General features: G+C 39.4%; 1 protein-coding gene and 1 pseudogene across 1 annotated transcript in view; one reads left to right on the top strand and one right to left on the bottom strand.

Moving 5' to 3' along the window:
• The window catches only part of CLCN5 (chloride voltage-gated channel 5), a 167,747-nt gene that overhangs the window by 132,060 nt on the left and 22,060 nt on the right, over positions 1–13,627 (top strand). The window contains exons 3-4 of the mRNA XM_007957879.2: positions 2,141–2,240; positions 6,196–6,383. Of these exons, the coding sequence (XP_007956070.2) occupies positions 2,141–2,240; positions 6,196–6,383 (288 nt within the window). The remainder of the gene's footprint in view (positions 1–2,140; positions 2,241–6,195; positions 6,384–13,627) is intronic.
• LOC103211903 lies at positions 7,256–8,982 on the bottom strand (annotated as a pseudogene).

Raw genomic sequence — 13,627 nt, 5'->3', positions numbered from 1 at the left:
GGTGGGTTTGAACCACCAGCCTTCTGGTTAGCAGTCAGGTGCCTTAGGCACTACGCTACCAGAGCTCCCCCAACAGCAATAGGTATTAGTATTTTTTCTTTTTTTATTGTGGTGAAAATACACACAACAAAACATTTGCCAATTCAACAGTTTCTACATGTATGATTCAGTGACATTGATTACATTCTTCATGTTATGCAATCATTATTGCTGTTGTTGTCCAAATTATTCCACCACCATTAACATAAACTCAGTGACCCCTAAGTGGAAACTCCCTCTTTCCCCTTCCCTCCCATCCCTAATAATGTTTGGTTTCTATACATTTGCTTATTTCATGTGAGTGGGATCTTACGTTTGTCCTTTTGTGATTGACTTGTTTCACTCAGAGTAATGTTTTCAAAGTTCATCTATGTCGTGGCACGTGTCGGTAAGTACTTCAGTTCTTTTTATAGCTGAGTGTTCCATTTTATGTATGCACTATATTTTGTTTATCCATTCATCTGTTGGTGGAAATTTAGGTTGCTTTCACTGATGGGCTATTGTGAATAATGCTGAGAATAGTGAATAGTGAAGTCACTATTATGAATAGTGTTGTATATATTTTCACCACAACAAAAAAACAAAAAATAGTAATACCTACTGTTGTTGATTGAAGAAATATCTCACCAGAGGACCCACCTACGGCATCAGAATTTCTGTGGTGGGGCTGGTAACCTACCTTTTCAACAATGCTCCATGTGGCCCTTACACAAACTACAGCTAAACTAAACAACACTGGTATACAAGTATCTATTTGCATTGCTACTTTCAGTTCTTTTGGGTAGATAACCTGGGATTGGGATTGTTAAGTCATGAGGTGTTCTTTGTTCAAATTTTGAGGAACCGCCACAGCAGCTGCACCATTTTACATTCTCACCAGCAATGATTGAGGATTCCATTAAAATTTGATTTTATGTTGACCCCATATTCTCTCCTGAGTTCTCAATTTCCTCCTTTTAGAGCCAAATGAACCTCCTGAGCAGTCAATTTCAGGTCACTTATTTATTTATTCATTTGTATTTGTGGTGGTGCTGTAGATGAATAACTAAGACATAGTTTTCAAAGATAGAAAATGGAGGTACAAAGAAGGGGGGGAAGTATCTAATAGCAAAGCTGTCAGAATTCTTGGTTTTAAAGTTTGGGCACTGAAGGGTTAAATGGACAAGGTTAAGGCCCAAAAGATAAAACTTTCTGTACCTTTTGATAATCTCAGATATCCCCTGCAGTTTTTTGAAAATTAAATAAATCTATTCTGATATCTCTTAGTGCCTATAGTTATACCATAAGGGATTTGTGGGAGTCATGTCTCGTAATTTGTCTCACCCTAAAGCACAGCTCTGGATTGTAAAATACAAAATGTACCACTGAAGTTAGCCTGCATTTGTTTATTCTTTGGGAAACAAGCAAAATATTTGCTGTGAATCAAGAGACTCCCTGAGAATCAAGAGAATGATGCCTAGGCAGAAAGTGATCACTGCCATAAACAAAACAGGTTGGTGCTATAAGAAATTAGCATCTGAATGGGGAAGCCCTAGTGGCTCAATTTAAGGACTCCACTCCTAAGAAAGAATGGCTGTTTGATCCTACCTAGTTGCTCTCAGTGTGGGGAAAAGACCTGATGATCTGTTTCTGTAAAGATTCCAAAAACCAAACCAAACTCACTACTGCTGAGTCAATTCCAATTCATAGCAACCCCTCTTTGGGTTTCCAAGGTGATATCTCTACACAAGTAGATTGCCTGGTCTTCATTCTGAGGAGTGGCTGGTGGATTTGAACCACCAGCCTTCTGATTAGCAGTCAAATGCCTTAGATTACAGCCTAGAAAACTCTATGGGGCAGTTCTACTCTGTCACAAGGAGTTGCTATGACTTAGTATTGACTCCCAGGTTCTCAACAATAACAACTAATACATTATAGAAAGTTCAATAAACCTCAAGCTTGTTGGTGAAATTTATTCAGAGAAGGATTGAGAAATAACTCCAAATTAATTGGTCTCCATTTCCAGGTGATTTGTCTTTGTGTTTCTTTCTTGAGCAATTTTGAGATGAAAAAGGAATTGTGTGTGTGTAGAGTGTATCAATGTTTTCTCATTTCTCCCTAGATTACCAATAAAAGCAAAGAGTCAACATGGGCCTTAATTCATAGTGTGAGTGATGCTTTTTCTGGCTGGTTATTGATGCTACTTATTGGGCTTTTATCAGGTATGGTAAACTAAATCTAAAATTGTAGTGTGTTCTACCTGCCCCTCCCCACCCCCATCCCCCACCCCCAATGTTAGGAACTGAGTTGAATGCTGTGTTCTGCTATTTTCCTACCTGAAATGAATTGTTGGTGAACCTTTTGGAAGCTCAGTTTCCCCATCTGTACAGGGCATCTAATGACTAAATCATCTACCTTAAATAAATGAGAGTTAAGTGAGGAAATGCATTTAAAAGCATTTTCTAAGCGATAAAATCTTGTATCCATCTTAAAGTGTTGCTTTCATTTTGGTGCTTGCTTTGAGGAAGAGACATCTGTTGGGAATAATCAGTTGAGTTTTAACACACATGTATGAGATTTGGGAGATAAGTTGTAGAAAAGGACTTGCTGAGAAAATTATTTATTTATTTATTTTATTATCTCAGCAGCGTTCCTTCCCCTCCTCTCCCACCTCTGGATGAGAAATCATTTTTAACATGTCTTTAACCTCGACTCTCTCAGTAGGTAGAGCAGAAAGGCATAAAAGATATGACTCATACTCTCAAGGAATTGATGATCTCAGTCTTTCACAGTGGCTTAGGAATGGGATGGTACCATCTTTTTTTATAGTCTTCATAAACCTCCCAAGCCACCCCAAATAACATACGGTTTAACTAAAAATAGTGTACTTACTATGCAAATAAAACTCACTGCCATTGAGTCTGTTCGACTCAAAGCAATCCCTCCTTGGGTTTCCGAGGCGGTATCACTACGGAAGTAGATTGCCCAGTCTTCCTTCCCAGGAGTGGCTGGTGGGTTTGAACTGCCAGCCTTCTGGTTAGCAGTCAAATGCCTTAGGCACTATGCCACGAGAGCTCCCCGCTATGCAAATACAACTTTAAAATAAGTTCCCAAGCAAGCTTCTTTTCCCATGAGGGAAGCAGAAAGCAAAAGATAAGTAGACATGCTAAGAGTTGTATCCTTATAACATTAAAAGATGAGGCCTAGCAAGATCCAAGGTGTTGAGCTAAAATAAGTTAGGAGTATAACCTGGAGATCAATGCCATAAAATGGCAGTTAACACCACAGGCTCTAGATTCCACTTGTAGCTCTGTAATTTGCTGATTTTGTGGCTTTTGACAAGTTTCTTAACCTCTGAAAGCTTTAGTTTATTGATCTGTAAAACAGGGATAATAAGAGTATCTGCATTACAGATTTGTTGTGAAGATTAAATGAAATACAGCACACATAGCACTTAGCACAGTGCTTGGTGTTAATGATGCTGTTGCTGCTGCTGTCCCCCAGAGGTTCATGATTCATGAATCATGGAGTATAAAATGATTGTAGCAAACAATTGATCCATAGCTAGATTTTCAGAGCTTATCTGGGGCAGGGGTCCACAAACTTTTTCTATATAGGGCCAAATAGTAAATATTTGTTTCCGTAGCTCCCATTTAACTCTGTGAATGTAGCACAAAGGCAGCCATAAACAATAGGTAAACAAGAGTGGCTGTGACTGAATAAAAGGAGCTCTGGTGGTGCAGTGGGTAAGGCATTTGGCTGCTAACCAAAAGGTCAGTGTATCAAACCCCCCAGCTGCTCTATAGGAAGAAGATGAGGCAATCTACTTCTGTAAAGATTTACAGCCTTGGAAACCCTATAGGGGTCGCTATGAGTCGGAATCAACTCGATAGTAGTGGGTTTGGGTTTGGGTGCTTGAATAAAACCATTTACAAACACAGGCCGTGGGGCAGGGTTTGGTCCTCCAGCTATAGTTTGCCAACTCCTCCGCATCTTAACTCAGTCCTTTCTGGCTCTCACAGGAGAGAAACCATGATCTGGCCAGGTTTGGAGCTAATTAATAATTTAAAAAAAAAAAAAAACTTGTTAGTTTGTAATGCCAAATATTGCAGAGAACTTGAAGAAGAGGAAAATGTCTGAGAAGAGTTTATACAGTTTAGCAGTTAGAAGGATACCAATGATCTTAAAGTACAATCTCAAGTAAATGTTAGGAGGCAGATACAAAGTGGAAACAACCGGTGTAGAAGTTTTGCAGATGTTTGGTAGTCATTGGAAGGAGAGAAAAGGCACGAGCTTGAAGTGGTAAAGGATAAGGGAAACCGTTTTATTCTTTACAGCAAGGAAAACCTGATAAAAATTTGTAACTAGAGAAGAAAGCCAATTGGAAGGAGGAGGAAGAGGAGGAGACAGTAGAAGGGGAGATAGGATTGAGGGTACTAATGTTAGGCAAGATAAGACATGTGACATGCAGGTGAAGCAACTAGATAGAGAATAAACCAAACTGTATAAAATCATGTTAATAATCTGAATCCAAGACATTAAGTGCAGTAAGAATTAGAAGGAAGAGAGATGACTGGGGGCTAAAGTGGCTAAGAGTAGGTTTCACACAATGTGGTTAGATCCGAGTAGGTTATTCCAGCATGTAGATAACCTGTGTTTAGCACTTTTAGCACCTACCAAAACACACACAACATGGCCTCCAGCCTGTTGGAATGTAGGTAGGCATAATATCCTTAACTTTTCAATGTATTTATTGTCATTAGGTGGTCAATGATATTTTTCTTTCCTTTATATACACAGGGTAGTTTGTTTTTAAGCACTGTAGAGCAACAATAGAAGCACTGTGTCGAAATGCAGGAACAATCTGGGAATTCAGAGACTGTGGATTCTGTGATGTTGTTGTTATGTGCATCGAGTTGGACCTGACTCATAGCGACCCCTCCTTGGGTTTCTGAGGCAGTATCACTACGGAAGTAGATTGCCCCATCTTCCTTCCGAGGAGTGGCTGGTGGGTTTGAACGGCCAGCCTTCTGGTTAGCAGTCAAGTGCCTTAGGCACTATGCCACCAGAGCTCCCGTGGATTCTGTGTTATCTTTCCTAATTCCCTAAAACACATTTCTGGGTCATTTAATTTCTTTTTGCCAGAGTTTCTTTATCTGGACTTCAAAAAATGATGAGAATGCCAGAATCTAAAGTAATATTACTATCTTAACCCTATGAGTGCATTAACCATAGTGCATGCATAAACCCCCAGTTTGCTCTTCCTTTCTTCATAATTTTCCTTTGGTGAATGTTCTGTGCATAATTGTTTGCTCCTTCTCATGAAGAAAACTCAGAATGTTCATGACCTAGTAAAAAGTTCAAGAGGCTTCAAGATGTGTGCAGTTTCACCGTAACCTCATGTACACATCACGCTTTTGTGCATTTACACATTGAATTCCCTTAGCCTCAAATACCTTCCTTGTCCAGGGAGAAAAATCTTGCTATCCTTCAAGTCTTAGCCCTTCTTTGCAAATCTTCACCAGCTCCCCCCACTCCCCATACCATCTCAAATAAATATAATCTAATAGTCCTCAATGTGGACATTTCATATTTTCTCAATCTTATCTATATACTGAAAATAAAATGTTTAATAAACTTTGCTGTCTTTATTGATCCAGACCAAAACCAAACTCATTGCTGTCAATTTGGCTCCAACTCATAGTGACCCTCCTTGGGTTTCTGAGGCGGTATCACTAAGGAAGTAGATTGCCCAACCTTCCTTCTGAGAAGTGGCTGGTGGGTTTGAACCACCAGCTTCTGGTTAGCAGTCAAATCCCTTGGCAAAGCTCCCTCTGTATTGATCTGTATATGTAAACTCTAAGCCAAAGAGGTGTCTTTTATCATGTAAATTCAGCTTAAAGACAAGTCCTCTATTCCCTTGCTCCCACTCAACCATTTTGCTTTTTCTAAGTTTCTCCTAAATAGTAATTCTATATAAATAACAAGTGTTAAATGCAGAGATAAGGGAAAATCAAGCAGACAGACAATCAGAAAGATACTACAGATGGAAAATATAGCTGGTCCATCATTTTGATTCTTTTTGCCTTGTTTTCACTGATAAACTTATTCTGATCACCAAAGAAGAAAGTTTCAGAAATTGAATTTAACTTTGTCTTTTTTTCCCTTCCAAATCAGGTTCCTTAGCTGGCTTGATAGACATCTCTGCTCACTGGATGACAGACTTAAAAGAAGGTATCTGCACAGGGGGATTCTGGTTCAACCATGAACATTGTTGCTGGAACTCTGAGCATGTCACCTTTGAAGACAGAGACAAATGCCCAGAGTGGAATAGCTGGGCCCAGCTTATCATCAGCACAGATGAGGTAACATGTAGTAAATAGTTCTGACATTTATTCTTACATTTATTTTATTTCTTTATACTGTACTCATGACAAGTTATGGAATCTTCCTCTATTTTCCTTTCCAAGAAAGGGGGAACCAGTGCCAGTTGCGTTTCTCTGTGGTTTAAGTGCACCCCTATTTCTATTGCTACTGACAACGTGGAGTTGTTTGATTCTGATACAGAGTTAAAATTTTTGTTTGGTCTTTTTTTGTTTGTTACCAAAGAGGGTGTCCAGAGATAAGTACTAAAGAATCTTTTCATGGCATTGGTTTATAAAAATTTCTAGTGGAGTATGAATATTTTCTTTTCTGATGTAAGCTTCACTTATTAATGATGAGGTGGCTGAACTGTTGTAATTACTTAAATAAAAAGCTAGACAACCTTTATAAAGGAAAAAATATAGCTGTTCTCATTCTGAATCTGTTGATTGGAGTGAATTCAGTGCTCACAATGCCATCAGTGGCTAAGAATCAACTCTCCTGACAGTAAGGAGCTATTTGGGTCTTCTCACAGTTCTCTCAGACATAAACACCATGTTTGAAATTTCACACAAAGTATATGTCTGTCACTTGTTTCATGAGGGGATGTAATCTTGAAATGAGGGGCAAAGTAGAAAACAACCTGTTCGCATGTTATATGTAAGTACATCATTGGAAAGTTCATGGGGTTCAGAGCATTGCAGTCCTTGGTAAAGAGAAATTCTATGAATGATGCATCTCTCTGTTCTTAGTTGGTATTGATGCTGAGGGCATCTACTCATTTAACCATACATTAAGTCAGGGCTTTCTTGGTCTACTGTTTGGCTAAATGGTTTGAACTGAGTTCGGTTGTTCATTTTCTTGCATCTGAGCTTTATTTCTCAGCTTCAGGATATGTGGGGTATTTGACTGTCTCTGTCTTCTCTCGAACTTTGTAGGAAGGGTATAGGCCTGTCCTTAGTTTTCTGTTGACACCTTTAGAATATTCATCCCAGTAATTTCCAGACACACCAATATTATCTCCAGGCTTCATGGAGATTTCATCTGCAGTTTGAAGTTGGTGAAGATAATTGGCAGTCTGGTTGTGGACATTCTAGCCCCCCAAAATGGTAGATGTCATCCAAAGAATGGAAGTTTGCAGAGGCATGTGTGCAAGGATGCAGTATTTGGGTAATATCATAAGCATTTCAACAGACTTGGGATGAAAAAGTATATTCTAAAAAGTCTGCCTAGGAGGGAAAGTGTATATCCAGGATTATGCCCCAAAGTGAGTTTTGTATGTATCAATTATACAGTCCCACTGACCAAAAGATATTATTATCACTAATAAATTCATAATTGGGGTACTTTGTTTTTGCCTTATTTTATAAATAGGGATCATCCTTGGCCAATATACTCTTTTTTTGTCCATTTGCATCCTGTGTGTGAGAAGCTGATAATGTTCTTCAACATGCACTGTGTACTTCTCAATGGAATGGAAGGTTGTTTCTCTTCCCACTTTGTCTATGCATTTTGACATGGATGCCAATAACTGGATGTTTGAAGCTATGCTTCTTGGTGGCCTCTTCTGTTTCCTTTTTCAGCCAAGGTTGTGGGTGGATCAAGTATTTTACAAACTGGAACACCCACCACATTGCAGCAGCATCATGGACTTGGCCTAGTCGATCTGCACAGGGTTCTGATGCAGCCAGGGGTAAATATGGAGGATGGGGATAAAGACTGTCTCCAGTGAGGAGCTCAACCACCTGAATATTTTTGTCCTTCATTTCACCTGACCAGTGTCCAGTGGAAATGCCATATCTATCTGTGCATGTCTCAGTTACAGGTCTGAACAAAGTTTTCTATCAACCAGTAGCATAACCCCAATTCTGAAATTCAAAGATGAGTGTTTGCTGGGTGCCCTACACAGTCGTGAAGTAGTAGACCACATGATGCAGTTGATAGCCATAGTCACAACCTTTGTTGGTGATATTGCACACTAGCTTCTTGGCCTTGCTACAGTCCTTGGGATTCTGAAGATATGTTATTCTACTCTGGACCACCTCTGTCAGATATTTGGCCTCTTTTTTTCCCACCAATCCTTGCTTCATTTGTTTGACTGAGGTGTGATAATTTATAGTTATAGACCTTTCATGATATCCCAGATTTAACAAATTTGTCTACAAGTCTCTGGAGTTCATTTCCTTCTAAATTCTTTAATTTCTTAAGTTTACTCTAGAAAAATCCCAAACTCTTTAGCTCCATTTTCAGTCTTCCTCCTCAGGATTTTATGATCCTTTCCCATACCATTTCTGGTTTGTTCCTTGTAATTTTCAATCTGTTCTTTGACCTTTACAAGCTGCCCTTCTAAAGCAAGTATTCTTCATATAGCCCACCCTTGATCAGTGGAGCCTTCTGTTACCTGAAGAGATTCAACCATTCACCTCAATCTTCATTCTGTTTTAAGCATTCAGCTTTTGCCAGCATTTTGGACAGTTCTTGGTTTGAGTGATCAGGGTGGTTTTTGTCTCATACCAAGTGACCACCTATATAAAATAACAAGGTCCCCCAGGCAAAGATAATGAGCATAATCCCAGGCCAAGAACCAGTCCATGACTACATTTTCAGATTTTCCACTCACTCCTCTGGCTTCCTGGAGCTCAAAGATTTTAAAACATTATAACTCCTTCTAACTAGTGCAGAGAAGCCTTCTGTTGTTTCAATACATAATGCTTCAAATTATTTTTTCTGGTAATTCTGTGGCACATGTTTCAAAGAGAACTCCCGGTGGTAAGAGGAGGAAGTTGTATTGCCCTGTGCTTTGTGGACTCTACAAGCTGAATTTGTTCAATTAATCAATAAAGTCAATAGAGCAAATGAAAATGCCATCAGGGTCATGGGTATCCTTTTATCAAAAACAGCTGCCTGAGACTGGAGCAGAGGTGGTCTGCCTGGTCCCCAGTTGCTGCCACCACCCTTAGCCTTAGCTGCCCTGCTTAGGGAGAATGGGAGGAGTGGCTGGATGGAGGAGGCTACTCCAGACTGAAGGGGGAGGAAGAAAAACAAGGAACTGCCTCTGCTGCTTAAAGGAGCCTTAGGTGCCATTAACAGAGTTCAAGGTGCTAAGAGCCTGGTAGTAGCTGACAGTAGGATACTGAGCCTCTTAGCTGGATCCAGGCAGCACCAGCCTTATTCCTCCGGGAGAGGGAGAGGTAAGGAGCGGGTTGGCTGGTGGCTGGGAGGGGGAGTGGTGGGAGGCAGGAGCCTAGAGCTGAGAGAACTGGGCTACTCAGGTCAGCCCAGTTTTGTTTGTTTCAAACCAGCCAGGCATTTCTTCTAGTTGTTAATACACAGTATGGCTGAATTTCTCTTTCCCTAATAATTTCAGTAGAATTGTCAGAGGCACTCAACAGGTAAGATACAATTTCTAACAAAAGGATGAGGTGAGTTAAGAATGCATTTATTGTATAGACTCCAAAAGTGATTCTCCTCTGGGGTATTACATTCCATTAGGACATAAAAAATACTAGAAGTTTGGCAATTCAAACCCACCAGCCACTCCTCGGAAGGGAGGTTGGGCAATCTACTTCTGTAGTGATACTGCCTCGGAAACCCAAGGAGGGGTTGCTATGAATCGAATCTGACTCAATGGCAGTGAGTTTGTTTTTTTTTTGTTTGTTTGTTTTGTTTTGTTTTCTACATCAAAATAACAGAATCACAGGAATAAAATTGTCTGTAGTCCCATCTTGAGACTAAATATTTTCATTTGTCCTTGTATTCTAACATTTTTTAATACAAAAGTAACTTACTTTGTTTGCAATTCCTTTTCTCTTGTCATTTGATTGTGTTAGATCTCTCCACTGAAACAAAACAAAATAAAAAAAGCTTGCCTCCCAATTCTTCTTTGACTTCACCAATTAAACAGGTACCATCTCAGCTCACTATTCATCCACTTTCTTGGTGAAGTGAGGGGGATGAGACTAGGATATATGTTTGTTGTTGTTGTTGTTGTTATGTGCCGTCAAGTCGGACCCGACTCATGGCAACCCCTCCTTGGGTTTCCGAGGCAGTGTCACTATGGAAATAGATTGCCCCATCTTCCTTTTGAGGAGTGGCTGGTGGGTTTGAACCACCAGCCTTCTGATTAGCAGTCAAGTGCCTTAGGCACTATACTATCAGAGCTCCCAGGATATATGTTAGTATTTTTTTATTTTTATACCCATCATGGTCCACAAACAAAGAGCTCTAGTGGTGCTGTGGTTAAGCATTGGGATGCTTGAACGCACCAGCCTCTCTGTTCCATGGGAGAAAGATAGGGCAGTCTGCTTCCCTAAAGATTTACAGCCTTGGGTAAATCCTATGGGGCAGTTCTACTCTGTCCTATAGGGTTGCTATGAGTTGGAATCGACTCGATGACAGTGGGTTTACTTTTTTGGTTTTGGTCCACAAACATTTTGAAGTGGCTTATAGACATACACATACACACAAGGAACCTGAATCAAGAGAAAGAAAGGTCGAGAAATAATCAAGTCAGAAATAGAAGTGTTTATGTACATGTATGACTGTGCATATTGGCTTGCGGGAAGATTTCAGTCAAGCGAGTATATATATATGCTGTATGTATGGGAGGGCTTAGGTCTGTGCTTCTCAGACTGAGGTAAGGTCAGCATGCCAGAAGGTAGGTAAAACTAAAGGATAAACATGATGTGTCTTTTCAGAACATCAGTTTGCCTGAATAATATTTGGAGGAAACCTTTTTCTCTTTCCAAAAAAAAAAAAAAAAAAAGGTGTAAACAACCATTTTTAAAATGGAATGCAAACATTCCATGTTTGTTAAGATAAAACTTGATTTCTGTTTTAGCTCTGTTCTTGGGTACCCCACCCTTACCTTGATGTCTTTATTTATTTTCCTAGATTAGGAATATTTGAGTAGCAAAGTTTGAGAAGCTCTAAAACCTAGAATGAGTCTATGTATGTGTATAAATGTGTGTGTGTGTGTGTATAGTAATTATAGATTCATGGTGATCCTGGGAAGCTCAGACTTTTAATGTTGATGATCTGCTTCCAAAAACTCAATCACTGAAAACCCTACAGAGCATAGTTCTACTCTGACACACATGGGGTCATCATGAAACAGAAGAGGCTCCATGGCAACTGGTTTGGATGTTATAGATTCATAAGAAATTGCAAAACAAAAATGATGAAAATGTCCACAGAGAAGTCCCATGTGCCCAGTGACCAACAACATCTTAAATAACTATGTTATTATGTGCCATCAAGTCAGACCTGACTCATAGCAACCCCTCCTTGGGTTTCCGAGGCAGTATCACTACGGAAGTAGATTGCCCAACCTTCCTTCTGCAGAGTAGCTGGTGGGTCAAAACCAGGAAATTGACATTGGTACAATCCACAGAATTTATTTAGATTTTGCTCATTTTACATACACTCATTTGTGTCAGTACATGTGTGTGTGTAGTGCTATGGAGTTTTATCATGTGTAGATTCATCTAACCACCACCACAATCAAGATTTAGAAGTGCCCCATCAGCTCAAGGTTCCCATGTGCTAATCCCTTATAACTCTGTGTGTGTGTGTGTGTGTGTTCCAACAGTAACTTTTAACCTGGAGCTTGAGATTTGCTCCTGAGTGACAAATGTATTTGGCTTTCCTTTTAAAGAATGAAATTCTTGCCTGGGGAAATAATTCTTCTAGGCTTTAGGAGTTCTCCAGCCAAGAACTTTCCCTTTAGTCTCTGCCTCTAGTCAGTTTCAGTCACTTTCCCTTTCACTCTTTCTTTCACACCTTCAGAAACCTTTTTCCTTCCCAGCTACATTTGAAAGGTAAAGACACAGCTACATTGTTTTTCTCTAAGGAACTAAACCAAGAACCAAATCAAACCTGCCATTAAGTGGATTCTGACTCGCAGCAACCCTGTGGGACAGAGTGGAACTGCCCTGTAGGGTTTCCAAGGCTATAAATCTTTACAGAAGCACACTGCTTCACCTTTCTCCCACAGAGGGCAGGTGGGTTTGAGCTGCCAATCTTTTAGTTAGCAGCCGGGCTAGCAGCCGAATGCTTTAACCACTGCACCACCAGAACTCCTCTAAGGGACTAAGATAATGGAATACCTGTGTCAGAATTATAACTCAGGAAAAAACTGAATGTTCTGGTTCTTCTTGTTTAGGTCAGTGAATTATTTTAATAGTGGTGGTGTTTTTTTTTTAAGTCAACATTCCATTGAGTTTTTCATTTCATATAATTTGAATTTCACTTTCTTAATATTTCCACCAGCAAACATAATGTCCTAATGTTCAAAATTTCTTTTTTGTAAAGAATGGCTGTTTGTAAGCCCTTTAATGTTGATGAATTCTTATCAGTGGTCAAAATCAGATTTTTTTTTTCTACCATACTTCATTATCATAGAGATATAGTCTCAAGGCATATTTTCTCATTTCAAAAATAGCTTTTACCGTTTATTCTTTGGAACATCTGGCTTCTTACTGGTTTTATTTTATGGTCAGGGCCAAAAACTTTGTACTGCATATGCTTGTTGCTGAGTCTATGATAGCAAAATTCTCTCAAAGATATAGTCATTCTTTAGAGAGAGTAATTGTGTATTTTAAGAAAAACACACACTCACACTCAGCAATTTTAGTATATATAACTTCTCAGGAGAATTTAACACCAAGGGAGATAGTCAAAGCTGAATTTAATGGAGCTTTAGAGCCAGTCTTCACTTCAGATGTAGCCAAGGGTCAGCCCTTCCAATAAAAGGGCTTTAAGACTCTTGATAAGATTGCCATAGTATATTTGCCCGCAAAATTTATCAAAACATTCATATAGAAAGTGAATTTTGTTTCAGGGTTTTCCATTTGCTCTATGTTTTTGCCTACCCTTAGAATTAATTGAAAATTTGCTTGAGGTATAGCAAAACAACTCATTTTCAGTGGCAAGTGGGCTAACAGTCTTTTGTTTTGTCTTTGAAGAAGGTAATTTTTAATATTTTTTTTTGTATTGTGGTTTGGGTGAAAGTTAACAGAGCAAATTAGTTTTCCATTGGACAATTCACACATACTAGTTCCAGTCACCTCAATGTAACAGCACTCTTCCCATGTCTTCCTTGAGTTCTCTGTTTCCTGTCTTCTTTCTTTCCTGCCCCTTCCTGCCTTCTGAACTTTGTTTTGGGGCACATGCTTCCCTTTTGATCTCGTATGGTTGACTGTCCTGAGGAGTATATTCCTCTCTGGTGCTGTTATTTACTTTATAG

This window comes from Orycteropus afer, unplaced genomic scaffold (genome assembly GCF_000298275.1).
Source record: "Orycteropus afer afer isolate SDZICR_OR568_19922 unplaced genomic scaffold, OryAfe1.0 scaffold00817, whole genome shotgun sequence".
Taxonomy (NCBI): domain Eukaryota; kingdom Metazoa; phylum Chordata; class Mammalia; order Tubulidentata; family Orycteropodidae; genus Orycteropus; species Orycteropus afer.
The sequence above is the reverse complement of the archived record's forward strand: the minus strand, read 5'-3'. Positions and strand labels throughout refer to the sequence as shown.